Raw genomic sequence first — 21,931 nt, 5'->3', positions numbered from 1 at the left:
TAGTAGGTAGTATGCATAAGACAACACAGCCGCAATATGCTAAATTCATAACCATCAGTATAATGATCTCAGTCATTGTCAATCAGCATTATTCGTCATTATCGATTATTAATTTAAAATCAGGACTAGAAAGAAATTGGCGGACGGGCCAGATTTAAAAACGGGATTTTCGAGCGGGTGTTAATGTGGCTTTTTATGATTTAAAATTCAATTTAATTTCGGTTTGGTAATTTTAGCTTGCTTGGTATTTTCCACTTTGTTTGAACTTTGGTTATATGCAGACAAAACATAAATAAATTATAAACAAAAAAATAGAGTTTAACTTTTACAAACGGTTATCAAATAAGTTGCAGCATTATATTCATATATAGTTTGTATGCATAGTTTATATAGATTAACGAAATTTCCGTCAGGACCTACCAAAAAAAAAAAATAAGTTGCGTTACATGTATCTATTAAACGAAAGTAAATGCTCGTAAAAATATATACTTTGTCCAAACATATTTGCAGATTGCAACCAAATAAAACTAAGAATAACGAACAAATGCAATCGCAAAAATGGTTTCATTTTGGTGAACTCTGGACACTTTAATCCTCCCGACGATGACCTACACATGGGCTTTTATATCAATAGCCATAACAATATCAACATTTGGTGCCCTGCCTAAATATTTGTTCATTGCTTTTGGTCTTTCGGCTTTCGGCTTACGAGCTAAAAAATTCGTTGATAAAACTCTTAACAATACATGTAGTTATATATGTATGTTTACAGAAACGAAAACTGGTCAATTATTGTACATTTATGATAACTTATTTCTTCTCAGTATTGGGCATGATGTTTAATTGTGTGTATCATTATTTAAAAATTTACAACGAAAGTACGGCAGGCAATAAATACGTAATAGTAGCAGTAAAACATTAAAGGGAAAAATGTGGACAAAACGCTTACCTTCTGGCCATTGTACGCAAACTGTGTGTCCGGCAAGAGATTTATATATATTTGATTGTTCGCATGGAAAAGGCAAAAGAAAATATTTTCATTAGTTTCGCATTTAAATAGGGTTTTTTGTAGCATTTTGCTTTTTTTTTTTTGGGTTGCCTATAATAAATATTGTTGGATACATGTCTTAGGCACATAAAAAACAGGCAGCTCCATAACAGATACTATATATTGATTTTCTTTTTTAGTGCTTATGGGAATTGGTTAAATACTGTAGAATTCTAATTGATTTGTGGCATTGAGTTTTCATTGTTTGCTGTTGCATGCAGCATCCTTGTGTTTTCTCTCATTGGGAACAGGGGTATTTGCATACGTATGTAAATTTAAAATTTTCACATAGAGAAAAAGGGTTTTATGCAGATCATATTTCATAATTTAGCGCAACAAACTTTAAGTGGATAGAGCTTTAGTACAGAGGACAGTTTAGTCGGAAAATTGAGCAGTAACGAACGAAATAAATGGATTACAATATATAAATTCAAAAGCATTTCTCTCTCTGTAGATTTAAGCCTTACATTCATGGCAAATACTACAGAAATGCTTAACAAAATGACAAATAAGCATGCCATGATTGCTTCCTTCCAGCGATCGAATGCTTACACAATGAGCTCTGCTCTTTGTGCAATGGAAATTCACAGGAGTCTGCAATTGCCTTGGAAAATGGCAAAATAAATACCCAGAAAAACCATCGAAAAATGCAGTAAGAGACATGTCAGACAAACAGACAGACAGAAAGACATCAGCATGAAGGGCATATACCAAAAAAAAAAAAAAAGAGACAGGGGCCATGGTAAAGAAGACAGGGCGCATTAAGTTTAACATGTCAAAGGATCAACGCAAGAAAAAAAGTAAAAAAAAAAAAAGGAAACACCAAGTTAAAATGGCAAGATGATGAGGCAGAAGTCAGAGGGGGAAAATTGTGCGGGAAAATCAACCTATGCGGAGTAAATTTTCTTGCAAATGCACAAAGTAAGCGAGTGGGGTGCGCACATTTGCATATAAGACATAACAAAACACAGGGCTTGGATAAAACGTTCTTGCCCCATCAGGGTGCCACTCCGCCTCCAGGATAACCAGAAAACTTAACTTTTTTTTGCTCAATTTATGGGCGTGTGCGAGTGTCTGTTCGAGCGGGTTTGTTTTGCCAGCAGGGTGAGCCAGCACCACATGTTTGCAACTTTGTGGTTTATTTGCAATTATCCCGACTACCGCTTCACTTACTGACTGACTGACTGACTGAATGGCTGACTGACTGGCTCTGCTGAATCCCCGACTGCCGCCTAACGAGCAGGACAACGACGTGAGGCGTCCTCCAGCTGGGTAATAATGCAGCAGGCGATTTGCCATGCAAAAGAAGCCAGTTCGAAACGTGATAAAGTGACTGCCAGGACCTAAAGTAAATGGAGCTCTGCTGTCCCTTCGATTCTTTCTTCTGGCTGCACTGAACAAAACAAAGAGTACTAGCTCTTAGTTGCTAATGTTGTTTGCATCATCATTTTCTATGTTCATTTTTAATGCTGCCTAAATATGGCTTTAATGTGTCTTTTTTGTAGTGTACAATATAGGAAGAAATGTCCTGCGACAGCCGGTAAAGTTCTTGGTCTCCAGCAGCATTTTAGTGCAACGCAAATGAAGCGCATTAGGTGCACGTGCACATGGCCAAGGACAACGGGGCCAAATGGGAGCTGTCAGGATGGGATGGCAAACCTGCTCCTCGGCTCCAGCCATATTGGCCTTTTTGTGTCCGAGTCTAAGTTTTGTTGGCAATACAAAAGCATTTTGCATCAGCAGCAGGATAACCGACCACCGGGGAACAGGAGCGTCAGCTGGAGAAGGAGATGGAGCTGGAGAAAAGCTGCTATCGTCCTGAGCCGCTTTGCCAGAGAACTCCTCGGTTTTCCATCCCAGCCCATCCCATCGCATCCTTTTCAATCTGATGCCTTGGGTTTCGGTTCAGTTTGGTTTGGTTTGCTCGGTTTGTAAGCGGCTTATCGTATTGAGCGTACCCAAAGTATAGATTTTGCGCTGTGAATACTTTTTAATGGCAAACACAGAGAAGACGATTTAATCAGCAGTATTATTTATTATACATTGCATGGAAAACTTTTCTCGGTTTCAACTTATTTTCTTGCTCTTCTCATCTTTCTTTTATAGCTATTTCTGTACGAAAAAAAAACTGTGGGGGACTTACAACTTCCATTTGAACTGCGCTTAACTGCAAATGGCACAAGAAATAACTAAGAACTTCTAGCTGAGTGAACTTAAGGATAGAGGTTTTTGATTTTCGAATTTAGAGGAATATCAAATCGAAAAAAAAACACTCAAAAAATGCTGATAGCTAAGCAATCCGAATTAGTAAGAATCAGGGTAAGTAAAAATTGAAATTGGAAATTTAAGAGATTTGTGAGTAATGAAATAGACTCAGTTGTTGTGGAAAGAATATGATACTCTTGCTGAGATAAAGGGAACTCCTTGTTCTCATTAAAACATTTACATATTCATATATATTATTGGTGGCTATGAGCTACTAGTGGGAATTTTCGCTTGACCCTAAAATTATTTATTTAGCTTTAATCAGCATGCTAGGACAGATTACAAGTTAAACTTAACTATTTTGTGGAGTATATCGTTTGGGGCGAGTTCAAATTTTGATTTCATTCAGCCAATGGAGGGTGGGCGAGTACAATACACAGTTAGCAACAGTTAACGTGCAACATGCCAAGGCATTTCGAAGGACCTCTGGTTTAAATCAAACGATTATATAGATGGGCGGAAGGGATCGGAAGCTGCAGGCAGCGAGCATTCGTGTCATAGCAGGCACACAAGTTACAAAAACTAAAAGATTACGAAATACGTTCATTATTTCATTTTGGTTTTTGCTTTTGTTTTTTTTTTTATGGGAAATATTTGGGGGTTGGATTTGGATTTGGCTCACCTAGAGCTGGGGCCGGTATGGCACCATCTTTGGTCAGTACAACTGTGTGGGGTGTTTGAGAGAAAACAAAATGAAAATCATATAAATAACGCTGGTCAATCATTATCATTATCATTATCATCAATAATATCATTGTCAAAGCAGACGCATAAAACATAACTTAGTCGAAACCACAAATACGCATTAATTCTTATGTGTATTAAATATTATTTTTGGTGTTTTTTGAATGCGTGTTTTAGTTAGACAGCCGCAACAACCCCTTGATTTTAAATTACAAAATATACAAAATGCATGGGGTTATACAAGTATTCAATATGCTTTTCCCCACAAATTAGTGGCATTTATTTTGGATTTCTTTAAGCCGGGGAACATTTTTCTAGCGTGCGCTGCCAACGTAAAGAAACAAAATTGTAACATTTTCATTAGGAAACACACATTCATTCGCTGGCAACTCAATTTCTCAGTTTCAGTTAGTTTCAGTTTTTGGCCACCAAAGAACTTGATGTGAAAAGTTCCCAAAACAAACAATATAACAACGGAGAACAAAACACAAAAAAAAAAAAAGAAACTAAAACTTGAGGAATGTTAGGAAACTAAACAATAGCAGCAAAAACAATGCACGCTTAAATTGAGCAGACTTTTATTGCTATTTTCGTAGCTTTTGCTGCTGTTGCATTTCATCGTAATTGCACTTCTTAGCCGAACATTTGAACTTGTTTCATTATGTGGCTTAAACTTAGCTACCACGTAGGTATGGTATGTATGTGAATATATATAGGTGTGGGTATGTGTGCGATTACATGTGTGGGTGTGTAGTTTGAGTGGGTTGAGTGTTAGGGTCACTTACCGTTGGGTACTGCTGTCACTTTTTTGGTTTGTACACGTGCAGTGGCGTTATTCACCTTCACAATTGGTTATTTGATTTAATTTTTGATAGATCAGCGAGCGTGGTGGTTGTAGTTGTTGTTGTTGGTTTGGTGATGAATTTTTAAGATTTTTCATTATATCATATACACACATATGAGCAGAGTATATATATATATAATTTTATAAATTTCGCATGTATAGAGAATGTAGAAATAAATTATGTGTTAGTTAACAATTACGAAAATCTTTGCAAATAGTGTTCTAAGTGTTTGTGGAAGTGTGAGTGTGTGTCGGAAAGGCCTTTAAACAAATATTAAGTTCATTTATTGTAATTTTATGAAAAAAGAACGAAGGATTATTATCCGTTTAAGCTCATAAAAAAAGTAACAAAGAAAACATTTATGTAGAAAAGTATTTACATAAATAGTGAATACTTTTTGAATTCCATTTGTTTCGATTGAAAAAATTGAGAAAATTAATTTTTGAAGGCTTTCAGTGAGCGGACGGACATTCATTTCCGTTTCCGGTTGCGCCACACACACATGCATACATGCATGGCATCCATTTGTGGACACTGGGACTTAATTAGACTCGCGCGATTTCCGTTGCCATTTGCTGGGGAAATAACATTGCATTTCAGCCTTTTATGCGGCTCAGTTAATTTGTTTAACCAACCGACGGACAGACGTACTTTTTCGTACTTTGCGCATTTTCAGCATATTTTAAATGCCAATTATTTGCGGCTCACCCAGTGAGCATTAATCAGAAGGGAAGGCGAAAATGAGAAATGCGTAATTAATTTTTAATGAAAGGCAAATAAGAATCAATCACTGTGCGCTATTCCTTGGATTAAATGAAAACAGATAAAAAAGGGTAGTTGGATGGTGGATTTTTAAAGCCATATCTCTTCGGCACGCAAGGATTAAAAGTTGAAAAGCAATTTCTTTCCGCCACTCCTGTGATACATTCTACATAATATATATTAGTTGTGTGTATGTGTGTGTGGCGTGTGTGTTTGTGTGTTGGTTGGTAAGTTGTATATATGATATGGCATGCACCCACCTCGATTTTGCGTCCCTCAACCACGGTGCCGTGTAGACGTTCGCGTGCTCGTTCTGCATCGTTGCTGTTAGCGAATGTTACAAAACCGAATCCCTGCCATTCGCAATCAAACATGCAATTAAAGAAACATATAGAGTATATAGATTACGATTTTCAAAAAAAAACTAAAAATTAAACGATTTGGTACAACAAAGTCAGCTCTCTTCTTCGGGTTTTGTTGAAGTCGTAGTATATTTATATATATATATATATGTATATATTATGTATATTATAAATAGATAAAGCTAAAGCTACAAATACATCAACAAGGCGGCCAAGGACATGCTTTTCGGACAGGGGCCATTGGCACATCTTTGTACTCCGGGGGTTTGAAGTGGGTCGGTTGTTGGATTGGGATTTTGGGACTGGGTGTTTTTTATATTTTTCGGATTGGCGACTGCGACATGCACGTGCCCTGCTTTAGCAACCTACTACTCATTCCGCCACTTTCTTCGCCTGCCCCTCGCCTCGCCACTCATTCTTTCGCCAAAAACTCCTTGAGCATCTCAAGGTGTTGGAGCTTCGTTCCTGAATTATGCACAATTCCTGGTGCTTTGGCAACTATGCAATTATTTTCACCTGGCTCCAGCTGCAGACCGGGCATAATAATAATGCTGCAAAAAAGACAACTCGACAAGGTTGCCCTGGCGACGGACAAAGACATCTCCTCATCTGGGAATTCTTGAAGTGCATAATTCAAATGAATTGTGCGACAATTAGATGCAAAATGTCCCGCACAATTGGCGGCACAGAGAGAGATGGCGACACCAGCGAGACAGAGAGGTACACATAGAGCGAGCAGGCAGGCGATACAGTTGCAGAGAAAGAGACGGCGTGCTTCTTTCTAGAAAGTATGGAAAGTTTGGCGCAACTTACCTTGCTGCCGCGTTCGTTGAAGATGATTTCCACGTCCAGAATGGTGCCAAATTGCTGGGGAATAGAAAAATAATAAATATTAAGTTTCGGCATGCTTTCAAAGGGATAGTCAAGTTTGTAAGAAGTATCTAAAGCAGATCTTCGTTTTGTGTATAATTTAAATTTTATGAGCGCGATAGAATGAGACAAGTTAACTTTCAATCTACTTTAAAATGTTTGAATTATTTTCTGAATTAAATTCATTCTCTAGGTGTGATTCTCCATAAAGTGTAATAATCTTGTAATAGCTAAAAATAATATGTATTCAATCCACCAAGTCCGTACTCACCCCAAACATGGCTCTCAGATCGGGATCCCGGAAGCGGAACGGTATGTTGGAGACGTGCAGCCGCTTCGGCTGACTTTTGGCATCGAGGGAGGCGGCCGCAACGGCGGCGACCGATTGGGCCGGGACTAGGGCGCTGCTGAGACTAGTGGCCACATTGGCGGTGGGCGACATGATGCCGCTGGCCGCAGCGGCTGCTGCATTCAGGTGGGCGATCACCTGCGATGTGCTGGCCGGCACGACGGCACAGCCTGCTGGTGCACCACCATTGGCAATGCTATCCAATCCGGTGGTGGGCAGAAGGCCAACGCCACTGCTGCTGGTGGCCGCCAATGTTCCGGAAGCTATCGAGCTGCCCGTCACGGAGGTGCCCGCCGATTGCATCGATGTGGGACTGCTGCACAGGAGCGGCTGCTGTTGCTGTTGCTGCTGTTGGAGGGCGGGCGGCGTCTGCAGGAGCGGTTCACCACTGGCCACCGGCGATGTATCACCGGACATGCTGCCCTCGGTGGCGCTGCCATTGAGGGTCAGTCCGCATCCGCCCGCCTGCGAGGCTGTTGCGCTGGACGGGGAGTTGCTGAGCGGAGAACTGGGCGTGCCGCCGCCTCCTCCGCCGCCGCCGCCAGTATTTCCACCGCCTCCGGCATTTGGCATGGCGGAGCTCTGTTGTGATTCTGCTGCCTCATTGGCGATCAATACTGTGGACTGCAAGGAAGAACATGAAATAATAAATAAATTAGTAGGCGTTTGTATTAGCATTTAAATTATAATTTAAAATATGATTTACTTCAAAATTTAATAGCTTAAAAGAAAAATGCGCAAACTGATTAACATTTTTGCTTAAATTTCCCAATGTTCCATATTTGGATAATATAAACTGTAATTATATTAAAATAATAAAGCTTTCCGATTTCTATTTCTATTTGACGATATAAATGTATTCTTGCTACCTCAAAAATTTGCGTTCCCAAAAAACCGACAAAAGTTAAAATTAAATTTTTCCAATATCATTTGGTGGAAAAGCGATTTTTGTGAAACTTTCAAAAGCACTCCACCTATTTGCCGTTGTTGTTTGCAGTTGATTTGCGTGCATTTTTTTGCAGTTGAATTTTCAGTGCTGCCTGGCAAATCGAATGCGAACAAGTGCCGCAATAAATAAACAATTGAAATGAAAATACAATTTTCAAGTGGTTTACATCCCGGGAGAGATGAAAATCCTGCGAGAGGTGCGGAAAAACCGGGCATACGCATCTGTATATACATACAAGTGTGTGGGTTTGACCCAATAAAAAAAGTCATATATGTACACACACGGAGATACCCATACATACAGACAGAGAACAGAGAAAACAGGAGCTGCAAGTCCCATACATACACACACGTATGAATGTGTACGTACGTATTTTGTAGCACAAACTTGTGTTGACTTATGCAATAAAACTGTCGCGCAAACTGTTGCAATATACCCAATCCACCACAGCGCAGCAGAAATCCCCCAACGAGCCCGCGAAAATGTTTGCATTTTGTATTTCTGCATTATTAAAACTGAAAATGTACTTGCCATCGATGGCATGGCATGGTATGCTATTGTTGTTCCAATCCCCCCACATCCTACGGCAGTTTCCCCGATCCGGAATAATATGAAATATTCTCAATTTACGCTGGCGACCAAATTCGATGACAATGCAATAAAAACCAGAATGAACAGTAGGAAAAAAGGAATATAAACAGATTTTTCCCTCGCCCCATAATGTAGGCAATAGAAATAACGCTTAACTTAATTTGCTGCGCATTGTTGACACATAAAACTAAAACAAATTTTTCCTCCGCCCTGTGACAAAATACATTTTTTCCACGCTTTGCATCCTCTCCTACAATTTTTTTTATTCATTTTTGTTCTCGGTTTGCATGTTTACCGAACGTTTCGGGCCCAAAGTGAAATGGCGTGAAAAACTTTGGCCCCATAAATGGCCAACTGGCGGAGGTGGCGGAGGGTTTATTGTTTCGGGTATCGGGTTACACGTAAATGACATTTAACGCTTTTTAGTTTATCGAAATGCTTTTTGTGCGGCACGCGACATGGCTGAAAAAAGGTCTCGGCGGCTCGGCTTGAATCGGTATTAAAAGAATTTCTGCATAAATTTGAAAACTTTCTGGCCGGCAAAAAAAAAAGGCCAAGAAATTTGCACTAAATTGTTTTGATTTGAATATTTGACTTGGGTATTATTCTTGAACTTTGAATGCATTGTGTGGCCTTACTTTTGCAGTAACATCGAATCAGATTGGAGCTATTTATTTCCTAAAACTTAATTTAAGCTAGCACGGCAAGATGGTGAGATTTGATTGGATTATTGATGGGAAAATTATAAAAACCGAAGTAATATCAAAAAATTATGCCCTTTGGACAGCGATCCGCATAGTGACGATGCGCACCAGGACATCATATTTGATGAAGATAACATAAAGTGTAAACAAATCCCTATAATCGCATTTTGGTTGAGCTGTACTACCCACAGTTGGATTTTAATTTCCCCGACTCAATTAATTATAAGAAACTTGGACAGCATCTGCTTTTGCCAGGCATAACGAACAATGTTTCCCTGATGATGACTATGCGTATAAAACAATGCAGTTACAAAAGAGTTCAAGTTGAGGCAAAAAGCAGCTTTACCCATGGCCAGTCGTCGGTTGGTCGCCTAATGAAGATGAGCTTGGTAAACAAATAGGAGAATAAAATGGTAGAAAGAACAACGTGGTAAGACCAAGAAACTGGCACGTAAATTTCAATTGTCCACCCGTCTCTGCTCTATTTTGTATGGTTTGTTTTTCATTTTTTTGCAGTCTATCCTCGTCTGTTTATTTTATTATAATTTTTTTTATATTTTTTTGTTTGGTTGCTGACTCACTATGCTGAGCACATTTTGTGGGGGCAGCGATGATTGCAGATGCTGCTGGTGTTCTGGTGGCTGCTGCACTTGGTCCACGGCATGTCCATTTGTCAGTGGATGCGGAATGGGACCTGGGACTCTTGGTTCTGCGAGGCTGGTTCCATTGTACTCGTACTCGTACTCGTACTCGTACTGTGTCTGTGTTTGTGTTGACAGATTTGTCTGTGATAAATTTTCAGATAACAACAAGGATTTGCGTTTTAGTTGCAGTTGCAGCCTCTCTGTTTATCTGCGTGATTGTGTTTGTGTGGAGGACTTGGATTAAGAGACAGAGTGTTGAGATGGGCTAAAAACCAGACAGGCAGACAGGCAGGCGACCAACACCAACAATTTGCTTAAATGGGTAGCTTAATTTTTTACTCTCAACCGCTTTTACAGCTGCTTAATTGCGTGGAACATGCCTTGAATATATAATTTGAACAGTTACCATATAGAGAATTATATATTTTAAAGTATGAGTTGTGACAAAATGCAGATTGATAAATAACTTATATGCTTGTTTATGAATTTCCATTCCCAAATTATGTATCATCAATTATTTCTAAACATTTTCAGAAAATACAATTATCGGGATTGTTAAAGGCATTGAACAAAACCATTTCTTAAATCTAAATAATTCGTTGAAACAAAAACATAAAATAACAACCAAAAAACAAGATTAACATTTTTTTACTTTCGAGTCGGTGAAATGCAAATTGCTATTCGCTATAAGCGACTATAAATTTGTATTTTATTCAGTTCATATCCATTTCCCAAGATTATCTCTTCATTTTTCGGTCTCCATTTCCACTTTTCATTTACATTTCATCTGTATTTCCAGTTCTGACATCCTTTTAAGTTGTTGCTTAGACAATTAATATTGATAAACATTTGATTGAATGGAATTTTCTGAGTAATTGAATGTTTGGACGAGAGGAAATAAATAGAAATGTGTTGACCAAAGTGTTTGCACATTCAGGAGACTTAGCCACTGGATTTAATACTTAGGATTTGCTTTAACTAACCATGGTCTTCTGTCGTATTAAAATAAGCATATTAAATTTCCCAACCCATGTTCAAGTATGAAATAATTTAGCATTTCCGCTGCAAATTGCCGCAGGCCGATCAAACAACCACACAAACAATAGAGCTATTGAAAGTGTGAGGTTTAATATTGTTTAACATGGCGTATGCGTATTGTTTTAATTGAAGAGCGCACAATTTAATTAATTGTGAACTTCGTTAAAGGTAAAGCCAGTCAAAAAAAAAAAGCACAAAACCCATTTATGTCGCCTAATTAAATATTTGAGTAATTATTACACCTGCAAGGCACAATCTTTCTTCTAACTAAATTCAATTTTCGTCTGTTTAAAGTTGGCCTACATATGAAAAATACAGTAATGCTCTTAGCTGTTTAATTATTCGAATACACGAATCCATTTTCATAAGTAAATATCTGTTGGTCAATGACCAAACAAGGGTTTGTATTTATTCAGCTGATTTTCTATCTCGACCTCCTCTGCCAAAAGCATTTCTGTTTTGCTCTTTTTAAAGTTGGTTAAAAATATAAATATGTGCTTTTATGGAATGCACATTTTTTGAGAGATACTATGGAAAGCACTTGCATCTTTATGCCAACGTATGTGCTATAGTCAATTTTTAATTAGAAGCGAAGAAACAATAAACTACACAGCAAACTGAAACCCCGCTCCAGGGTCAAATAAGAACCGAAAGCGACCAGCCACTGAAAGTATGCTACAAAAACGGCCAACACAAACAAACGCAGGTGAGACAGGTGTATACCGTGTGTGTGTGTGTGTGTGTTAGTGGGCGTGTTTGTGAATGCCAAAGTGCGTGAGTGTTGCTTGCTGCTGGCATTTTTCTCTGTGCAGCTCGCTGCAATTAAAAATGTAAAAGCAATGCGCTCACACCAACAACAAATACCGACTAAACAAGAGCAGGTGCCATAGCGATAACAAGCACGGCTTTTATTTGTATGCCCTGGCTTACACTGGCAAAAATATTGTCAAAGATTTTATGGAATATTTTTACGTTTGATTTCCAGCCATTAGAGCCAATTAACAAGGTACATACAAAAATATTGCTTTCATTTACTTTTAAATGGACTGCTAAAATATTTTACAAATATAAAGAATGCATAAAATATCTGTTTATTTAAATAAATATTAAAGTTATTTGTATTGATAACTAAAACTACAAAGCAAACCACTACCAGACATAAATAAATTCAAAGGTATGTCATAAATTTTCACCATATTTTAAAATCATAGTAAAAACAAATATTCACGTATTTCTGTGTGTGTCAGTTGGGTTATGAATTTTCGTTCAGTGTAGCGCTGCATGTGTCTATGCATCTGTGTGTGTGTGTGTGTCGCCATCTGTGTAGTTAGTGTGTGTACCCAATTCAAAGCGGAGCTACAAACCAAAGCAGTCCAAACCGAACCAAACCGTAGCGAACCCAAAAGCCAAAAACCAAACACAGCTACAAATGCATAACAAACACACACAAACACAAATAGACTGATAGCGAGCGAGTGGGTTGAATCGGTGTATTGGTGGGTGGTGGGCGGTTTGAAAGTGGGTTGGTTGGCGGTCGGTAGGTAGGTAGGTTTACGGAGGATGGGGGCATAGGTCAAACAATTGTCCAGGCAAACTCACCTTCTGTTGCATGTACAGCGAGGCATTGACAACGTCGGAAACACTGGTGGCCACCACCACCGAATTGGCCGTTGATGCACCACCGCCCCCACAGCCGCCACTTGAATATTCTGTGGTCAATCCTCCGGCGTTGCCTGGCGCTCCTGCTCCCGCCCCAGCTGTGTTGTTGTTATTGCTGTTGCCAGATCCTGCGGCCTCGCTGCCCGATTTCATTTGGGTCACTGGATCAGCAGACTGTTTGGCCGCTGCCGCTGCCACCGCCATGGACAAACTGTCCGCGGCGTTGGGTGGTCCGCCGGCCACCTGTTGTTGCTGTTGCTGCTGGGCCTGCTGCTGCTGCTGTTGTTGTTGCTGCTGCTGCTGCTGTTGGGCGGCGGCCGCTGCGGCAACAACCGCTGCTCCAGGATTCGGTGCGGCGGCATAGCCGGCCGGAGCGCCCGGAAAAGGCGCCACGCCCGCCTGCACCATGTGCTGCATGTTCAGAAGAGAAAAAAGAAACGGAAAGAGAGAACGGGGAAAGAAAAGCAGAGAGAGAGAAAGAGAGATGGGTTTATGGATTAGTAATGGTCGTAAAAGTGTAAGTACCCCCTATTTAAAACTCGACAAAATTCTACTACAATATGTTGTCTAAGCGAGGTGTTTTTATTGGATACCTGTATTAAATAAATTAAAAAAAAAATTCTGTATACGTTTTTAATGTCACTCTTATATTAAAATTAGTGTTTTTATTTCTGTTGAATTTCTAAATATGAATTTTCCTGAGAAACTTTCTAAGTTCATTTCTATGAAAATATGTGCAGCCCAATATTACGATTGCAAAAGCATCGAACCTTTACACATCTTTTCTAAGCAATCTATTTAAATTCTGAAAATAATCGCGTTTCATATATGCAGTACTAATCACAAGGTAAAAATAATCAACAATGTTTAGAGTAACCATTTAAAACGAACATAATGGGTATTACTTTTTACCCGGTTATACTTTTCATTCTACATGCTTGGGCTTTCCACTTCCCTTACCTCATCATGCTAAGCATTTTCCCACTCGTGTGCGTGTGTGTATGGGTTGACTGTGCCCGTAAAAGTGCTAAATTAAATCCAGGTAGTTTATTTTGCAGGTGGTAACCCCATCGGGAGCTGGTCCAGAGCTTTCCGTATTAAGCTCTCGGTAAGACAAAGGACACACACAGACAGGCAAGCAGGCAGTCTGGATGAGGGCCAGGATTTGGTTGGATTTTAGAGCGGAGGATAACAAAATGCGCTTTAAATTGTCAGTTTTATTTGTATAATTTTTTTTGCAATTATTTGGCTTGTCTCGCCCGGACTGCCAACCCAACCTCTGTCAGCAGCTATGAAATATGCAAAATTTGCAGCTTATTGTTGCTTGTTGGCCAAATTCATATACACACGGTGGGGGGAGCAAAAGAAAACTTTTGCTGAACACTTTTTTCGGATGATAAAAATGGAAAGAACCAGGCTTATCGTGTGAGTGGCATTTTAATATGTTTTTGGCTAACGAAAATGGTTGCCGCTGCCCCAGCTGCTTACATAAAATGGTTATTAATTCCGAGATTTAATGCAAATGTCACAGAAATGCAGGTAAATGGTACAACTTGAATGCTAAATGCTGTAAAATATGTTTTGCTTTTCAATTAAGAAACACTTATTTTGCCCACATGTCATGTTGTTACGAAAACGTACAGATACTAATGTGTTTCTGCTGCAGTTTAGTTTAGTTCGTTTAATTAGTGTAGTTTAAAAATAACCGACGAGCGATGTTAAATGCCTAGACGCTAAACTATTTCATCCGATGGACACAGTTCATCTATCTTGGCGAGCTGGCCATAAAGCAGCTATTTCAACGCGACGCAAATATATATCAATGCCTCTATGGGTATGATTTTAGTTTCTGTTTTAGTTGCTTTCATTTCTATTTGTCTTGGCACAGGCCATCAAATTGCTGCAGTCGTCATATTTGTGTGTGTGCTCTGTTTCGGCATCTTGGCGATTTGCGCTTTTGAAAAATTAGCTTGTTAATTAAATGCAAGCCACATATGACAAGTAGACGAGGTGCAAGTATCTCTGCCCCGATATTCCTACCCCCGCACCCAACCCAACTAGTGACACAATCCGCTGTGCAAATTGGTGCTCATGTTGCTCATCCGCCACGTTGGCCAACCCATGATATATGCGCACTCTTATGCTCGCACATACATGCTACACCTATATATCAACGTAAAACTAAACAGCGTGTGCAGAAAAAAAAAATAAATGAAAAAGGAGAAACTTGTCATGTTAAATTTACATAAAATTTGTATGAAAATTCATTCTGTTGTGCCAATGAAAATGTTTTCCCTCCGATTTTCCCCCGCTTTTCCGGCCGCTGCTGACGCACAGAATGTGCTGACTTGCACTTGAGAACCACAACCATCTTCGCTTAATGAGTCTGCGTATGTGCGTCTGTCCCATCTTGAAGTTTTCCATTCAGAAACTTCATCCTTAAACAACTCCCCAATAAGTTTCATAATTTTCTGTCAACGGCATTTTGAACGCGGGGTCACAGGCACTTGAAGCAAATACTTTGCTGCATTCGCAAATATTTTTCATTTAATTGCTCTTGAACAGCGAGGACCGAAGGCCAGGACGAAAAAGAATTCCTTTTTTTTTACAAAAAAAAAATTGTTTTTTTCTTTCGTTGGGCCATATTTACATGGCAAATATTTCGTTCGGCACTGCGGCCCTGGCAATTTGCATTTGTAGTTACTCTGCAGAATAAGAAAAAAAAATAACATCAAGAGGCAGCTGGCACTGTTTTATTGACTGGGGCCACCAGCGCCAACTGCCATCGTTTTTTGTTTACATTCGCCACTGTTGTTTTTGTGAATTTTCAACAAAACACTTTACGTTTCCATTTTGCAACAATTTCGCTTGCTGCACTTTCAAGTGGCCGCATTTAAGCGTTTTGTCTACCAGCGGTTCGATGCTGAAAAAATATTAGAGCCATTTTCCATACTCATTTAATTATATTGCGTTTTGGCAGCACACGCTGCGTATGCGTTACGTTTAATGTGTGTCACACATTCCACGGCTGGTGATTGATGGGCGCCGCAAAAAGCCAAAAAGAAACATTATATACGCACCTCAAAAAGAAAAATAAATATGAAAGAAAAATGCGTTCAAATATTTGTGAGAGGAGGAAAACCTGAAAAAATCACGCTGGGAAATGCATTTCGAAAAAGAAGCAAAACTGGAAAAGTAAGTGAAATATAATTACACTGGGTAACAGGAAAAATGTACATTTTAATGGGGCATCATTTCAAAATAAAGATATACAACATATTCATTAGCTCAATTAATTTTATTTTGCAAATTTTAATATATATCGAGAATAACTTGGAGAAATAAAGTTCTAGTTAATAGCAGGTTGTGTTTGCATGTTTTTTGTTTATTTGTTTTAAAATTCTTGCAAGGATATCAAAACACAGCCCACTTTCATCTTTTGAATTGTGCACTTAGACTTTCCAAGAGACAGAAAGATTTTCAAATTCTTACTTTCTGTTTGTGTTGAATAATGTTGTCTTGAATCGAACCAAAATATTTAGACAGAAACTAAAGAAACCCGAAAGGCTGCCACACTTGTCAGAAGTCAAACCGAATTATATATAAATTATGTGTGCGGTTTCGGGCGCATTACATCAACGGAATATTAATAAACCGTGACGTGAATGGTGAGTGAAATTTTTTCGACTGCGTACTTTTTCCACAAACCAATATATTCGCTTTTTTTTCTTGGCCGTGTGCGTCCGTTTCGATTAACATTACCATTACCCATAACGTATTCCTGTGCCGAACAAGCGCCCAAGTTTGAACCTGACATAGTCAGCGAAGGCATTTGAATTTGACCAATTGCTCAATCGCTGACGCAATTCAGCGATCGAAGCGCCAATTTTGGTCCGCGATGCAATGGCAAATTTGGGGCGACGCTCGTTAAAAAGCCGGGCCAACTCGGTTGCTTGGCTCATGACGCGAATACCAATTAAAGAAAAAAATATATGTCTAACAAAAAAAAACGCTGCCAATTGAAACTGAAAATTTGCCTAGCGCGCGCCAAGCGATTGTTTTGAATTAAACTTGGTTGGGTCTCTTTGATTTCAACTGATTTTTGGTGATTGCTCAATGGGCGTTTAAGTTGCAAGTGGGTCGATGCAGGTCACGTCTGCCGCCCAGATAACATTTGGAAAGTATTATGTATATCGATGTCACGGCAATGTGTCTGTCACACTGCCTATTTTGGTGAGATCTGATCCGGTCAGGATTTTTGGCCTAATGGAAGGTCACATCTCCATAATTGCCACGGAAAGCGAATGCAGCACGTGCCAATTCAATTTACATGCCAATTGCAATTTGACGTAGCCATCCAAGGATATTAAACTAGAGAGAAGCCAGTCCTTGTACAAATTAGGACACTACACACAAACACCTGTAATGGTAGAGGGCGTGAGGGAGGTAGCTCTTCTGCCACTGCCAGTTTTCAGTTTTTGCCAACAGGAAATTACAGCGAAAGCGTGTTGAAGTGTAAGAGGAAGTTCAGGTGTAAGGGACGGGATTTGCTGTGCTGTGACATGTAATATGACTGCAGGAATTGCTCGGGCTCTGAAATTGCAGCATGCGAGTGTTAGCGACGAGCTACAAGATACAAATACTATGGATGCCATGTGTGTGCATTTGCTCGCAAATCAACAGAACGGAAATTTATTTCAAAACACACAAGATGCCATGTTCGCCACTCTGCATCCTTTTAATAAGACAAACACAACATCATCGCATTGCAATGCAACGAAGTGGGCGGTGGGTGGGTGGATAAAATTAATGAAAAGCGCGTCACACGTCTCGTATACGTAATGAGCACTGTAACGCAATAAGCCCAGCTTTATTGTTCACTATTAGGGCTGAGCTTAATGCTCAGATACACCTATCTGCATTGTCAAGGATTAAATAGGTCTATAAACAAACAAACTTCCATACCTTAAAACAAAATGTCAGTCTATTAATTACAAGTTGCAATCTGTAAAATTCAAAGCATCCCTGGATAAAAACACATTTGGATATCTAGCAAAACCAACCATAAACAATAGTTCTTAGTGTTGGCCCACTTTGACCACATTCTCTGAAATTGCCTGACCATTTTTCCCCATTAAACTTAAAGTTACGAAACGCACAGTAGGCCAACTTTATGAATGAAATTACAGCCTCGGCAGGGCAAAGCACTGGGCAATAACTGACCAGGTTAGCAGTGGAAAACGGCCACTGCAAAACGGTAAACCTAAAACGTCAAATGCAGGTGCCTACAGCAGCAATATTCACAACAACGGCAAAACGTTTGGCAACGGGAAACGGCAAAAACCCAAACAGAAAAGCCAGCACAAAAAAAAAAAAGAATAGATGGCCCTAGGCAAGCTTGGCTAAGCCATAAAACCGGTTGGTTGAAAAATCGGGATATATAGAAGGGAAAAACAGGGGGAACTGGTCTTCTCTGCTAGCGCATCTGCAAAAACCAAAAGCGAAACTTGAATGGCAGACCGGCATTTAAATGCGGTTTCTGTTACCTCGTGCAGACATGCTGTTTTTCTTATTATTTTTTATATATATATAAAAATAAGATTTTTTGCTGCTTTCCTGGGGTGCCACTTTAGTGTGTCACTGGGCTGCCCACATAGCAGTTTCCATAGTTGTTAATGGCCCAACCTGAAGTAGCTGAAGATGCATCACGATGACGATGATGATGATGCAGCTGAGGACTGGTTTGCCATTTAAATGGAATTTATGCTGCCTTACCCAAAGTCGAAACTCCAACTCCGGGTCTGTCATCAATTGCCTTGCAGCTTTGCCAAATGAAGCATGAGCAAGTGAATGGGAAAAGTAGCGCACACCCACACATGCACTGAGAAAAAATAGTGCCATAAAATGCTAACTGCAAGCAAAGATTTTAAACTAAGTAATTATACCCAACACTTCATTTATTCCTCAATAGGTTTGTATATCTAAATGGATTCTTATATTTCATTGTTGATTCAAGTGGCAATTGTTTCGAGTGCATTTTATACAACCCTCTTTCAATCCCCTTTAAATGGTGAAGGCGATCAACTAAACCTTAATGCCAATGGAAACGTGAGAATGTCGCCGCCTTCGAGACCTGAAGATGCACTTTCGGCTTCGTTTCTTTTTCGAAGATTTTTATCGCGAAATTACGTTGGGATTTTCCTTTTGTCGCATTTAGCTGGAGGGCCAATGAAAAATCTACGTGAAAAACTAAAAAAACGTGAGCGGAAAATTAAATAATTGAAAAGCCACTGTGCGAGCGAGTGAGGGTGAAAATGTGTGCGAAAGGTGGTCGATAGATAAATGCATTGTGATTACTCACTGGCTTAGCAAATGAAAACGAAATTGGCCATTGACCACTCACTGTCTACCATCGCACATATATATATATATATATATATATATATATGTAGGTACTAAATCAGCAGCGAAACCCACGGCAGTAGCACAAAAATCAATATAAATAAATGAAGACAAATATCCAAAAAAGCGCACAAAGAAAATACATAAAACAAAAAGCGCAGAGATCTTCACGTTCACCCAACTTGTCAATAAACAAGGCAAGATGTGAGTGAAAAAAAAACGCACAAATACCAAATAAATTTTTATTTAAGAGCAAATGTTTGGCTATGCAAACGTCGTGCCACCAACAGACAGCAAAGACTTGAATTATGGCAGTCGAACGATGCGTTGACAAGACCAAAGGAAATAAAAAACCAAAAATACACGGCAACGAGACGAAAAAGAAATTAAATGCCCTGTCAATTGGCGCAACATCGAAAAAGAAAAAAATCCAAGATAAACTTTACTTTTATTTATATTTTTGATGTGGCTTCCTTCATGGGCTAACAGGCATCATGAAAGCGTGTCCAAAGGGCTGCAGCAGCCACGAAACGCATTTGAAATGATGCGAAACCCATGCTAAATACGTGCCCGTGCCTCAAGAATCGTAGAAATGTTTGAAGTTTTCCCTTTTTAATTGGATAGCGATTATCGAGTGGACAAAAATTTATTTTTCCCCTCTGACATCGTTTACGGAATGATGAAGTACCCAGCAATCGGTAATCGCCAATTGAACCGAAAGCGCAATCAAGCCAGAAATATCACATTACAGTGGAACGTTTACTAGCAGGTTCACATATATTTTATCGATTGCACTGGCAAAACAAGCAGTAAAGTTTGTCAACCATTTGAGAATATATGTCCTTTTTTTTATGCTTTATTTTATCAAAATGAAATGCACTATTGTGCTTATTTCAGCTTATTACCTTACATACTTAAATACTCGTAGCGCAGAAATCATATTTTTGTTTGCCCCCATCAATTGAACCCTTAGTCATTATAAGCTCATTTATTTCCCATCAAAGAATTACAACATAAATGTAATTGGATACGTTTTTTTTTCTCTGTGTGCGTTCAAGTCGAGAGCTCACTTGTCTCTATTGAATTACCCCCGAAAAAGCTAGACGCAATTGAACAGCATTTTAGCTGCGATTTGGCAACAAATAAACGACGCTCATGATTGCAGCGCGATTGCAGCGAAATCGAGACGTTGTCGCTTGTTGTTGCCATTGATTGATTTTCGCGCTTAAGCATTAGATGCAATCAAAGTTACAGTATTTGTCCTCTTTACTTGGCTTACGCCCAGCCAAGTAAACCATAAATCAGGCAACCACCTACATGCAATCAATGGGAAACACCTATTTAATGCAAGCCGCCTTAAAGGCCCTTCAGCTTTTTTCAGACGAGCCCCAAAAAAGAAACACGCAAAGCCCCAAGACGCTTATTAAATTGCCTTCCACAAACAAGGCCCAAACAAACAGGCCAAAACAAAACGGAACAGAACGGAACGGGGATCCGAACAGTACGTAGGCAAATAAACAAGCAGTCGAAGCGGAAGGAACTAACGGCTGAAAAACAAAAGCCTACTTCCGGCCACCCACTGCTGCTCAGCCCCGCAAACCTTTAGCTTTATGAAATATAAATGAGCTTTGTGAGCATTCAAACAGTAAGAAATCCAAAATTACACGCAATTTATGGATGTAGCAGGTGCAGGAAGTGGGCGTGGCCGGCGTGCCATTAGCTTGGCTTTAAAGAGCACGCGACAAAGCAGCAATGCTACACATGGCAAAATTAATTAAAACATCCAGCCTTACTCTAACTTGCAAAAAATTCAATACAATTTTTAATATTTTTCGTATTTGTAGAAGTTGATAGTTCAAATTCAAGTCTCTATTTCACTTTATGTGAATATAACAGCGAGTAACGAGTTATTTACTCATGAATACATTTCGAATAACTTGCAATAACCATGTCGCTAACTACCACTAACTTCTACCAACATTTCTTAATTTCACACATTTTTTTTCACTGCAATAAAAGTGCTTTAGTGGTGTGGGCGTTGTAGGGCAATTACCGTTAAGCGGATTGTAGTTTACACTCTGTGTTGCCGCACACACCAGAACTAAGCCAGAACTAAATGCGCATTCTTAAGGTACGTTTTCATTTTCATTTTCATTCCCATTTCCCGACAGGCGTTATTGTTATGACCCACTGGCATTGCCCCACCTGTCGTCCCGCTCTGCGCATTTTCACACTTGTAAATCAATTAATTTTACAGCTTATTGTTGTTGCTACTACTGTCGCTACTGCCATCGTGGCTCTGGCCACTGGTCACTTGGCCACTGGACTACATAGCACTGGATACTAACAACCAGACCCACCACCTGCTGGTTGGTCATTTAGCCTAAGCGCCGGCTAAGCTCAAAATGCTCGACTGGCCAAGGATTGTGAAGCCCCTGCAATGCCCAACTCAAAATCCAAGTGATTGTGTGTGTGTGTGTGTGTGGGAACTTTTGTTTCTCCCCTTTTGTTGCTTTTGAAAGCAAATTGTTGGCTGTAAATGTTGTTGTTGTTAGCTGTCGGTTTTGTTGGCGCTGACTGGATTTTCTGATTTGCCTGAGCGGCGACCGTTGAAATGTAATTAATACATGGCCCACAACTTGGTCCCACACATTCGGGCTCAATTGTGTGTAAAGGGGAAGAGCCTCCTCAATGCGGTTACTAAAAGGTGATTATTAGGGCTTAATAGGTAAGAAAGGGTTAAAATCCCCAATGGGGAA

General features: G+C 39.6%; 1 protein-coding gene across 20 annotated transcripts in view; it reads right to left on the bottom strand.

Moving 5' to 3' along the window:
- LOC117141641 (RNA binding protein fox-1 homolog 2) overlaps positions 1 to 21,931 on the bottom strand; it is a 77,142-nt gene that overhangs the window by 12,661 nt on the left and 42,550 nt on the right. For 9 of the 20 annotated variants that reach the window (XM_033305197.1, XM_033305206.1, XM_033305209.1 and 6 more), the window contains exons 3-10: positions 12,711 to 13,181; positions 10,011 to 10,214; positions 7,108 to 7,809; positions 6,780 to 6,833; positions 5,865 to 5,957; positions 4,783 to 4,837; positions 3,936 to 3,977; positions 950 to 970 (exon numbers count right to left, since the gene is read on the bottom strand). In XM_033305197.1, coding sequence (XP_033161088.1) covers positions 950 to 970; positions 3,936 to 3,977; positions 4,783 to 4,837; positions 5,865 to 5,957; positions 6,780 to 6,833; positions 7,108 to 7,809; positions 10,011 to 10,214; positions 12,711 to 13,181 — 1,642 coding nt within the window. The remainder of the gene's footprint in view (positions 1 to 949; positions 971 to 3,935; positions 3,978 to 4,782; positions 4,838 to 5,864; positions 5,958 to 6,779; positions 6,834 to 7,107; positions 7,810 to 10,010; positions 10,215 to 12,710; positions 13,182 to 21,931) is intronic. The other 11 variants (XM_033305212.1, XM_033305203.1, XM_033305204.1 and 8 more) reach the window with 4 other exon arrangements.

Source organism: Drosophila mauritiana, chromosome 3L (assembly GCF_004382145.1).
Source record: "Drosophila mauritiana strain mau12 chromosome 3L, ASM438214v1, whole genome shotgun sequence".
NCBI classification, from domain to species: domain Eukaryota; kingdom Metazoa; phylum Arthropoda; class Insecta; order Diptera; family Drosophilidae; genus Drosophila; species Drosophila mauritiana.
Note: the sequence above shows the minus strand (reverse complement) of the source record. Positions and strands in the feature narration are given on the sequence as shown.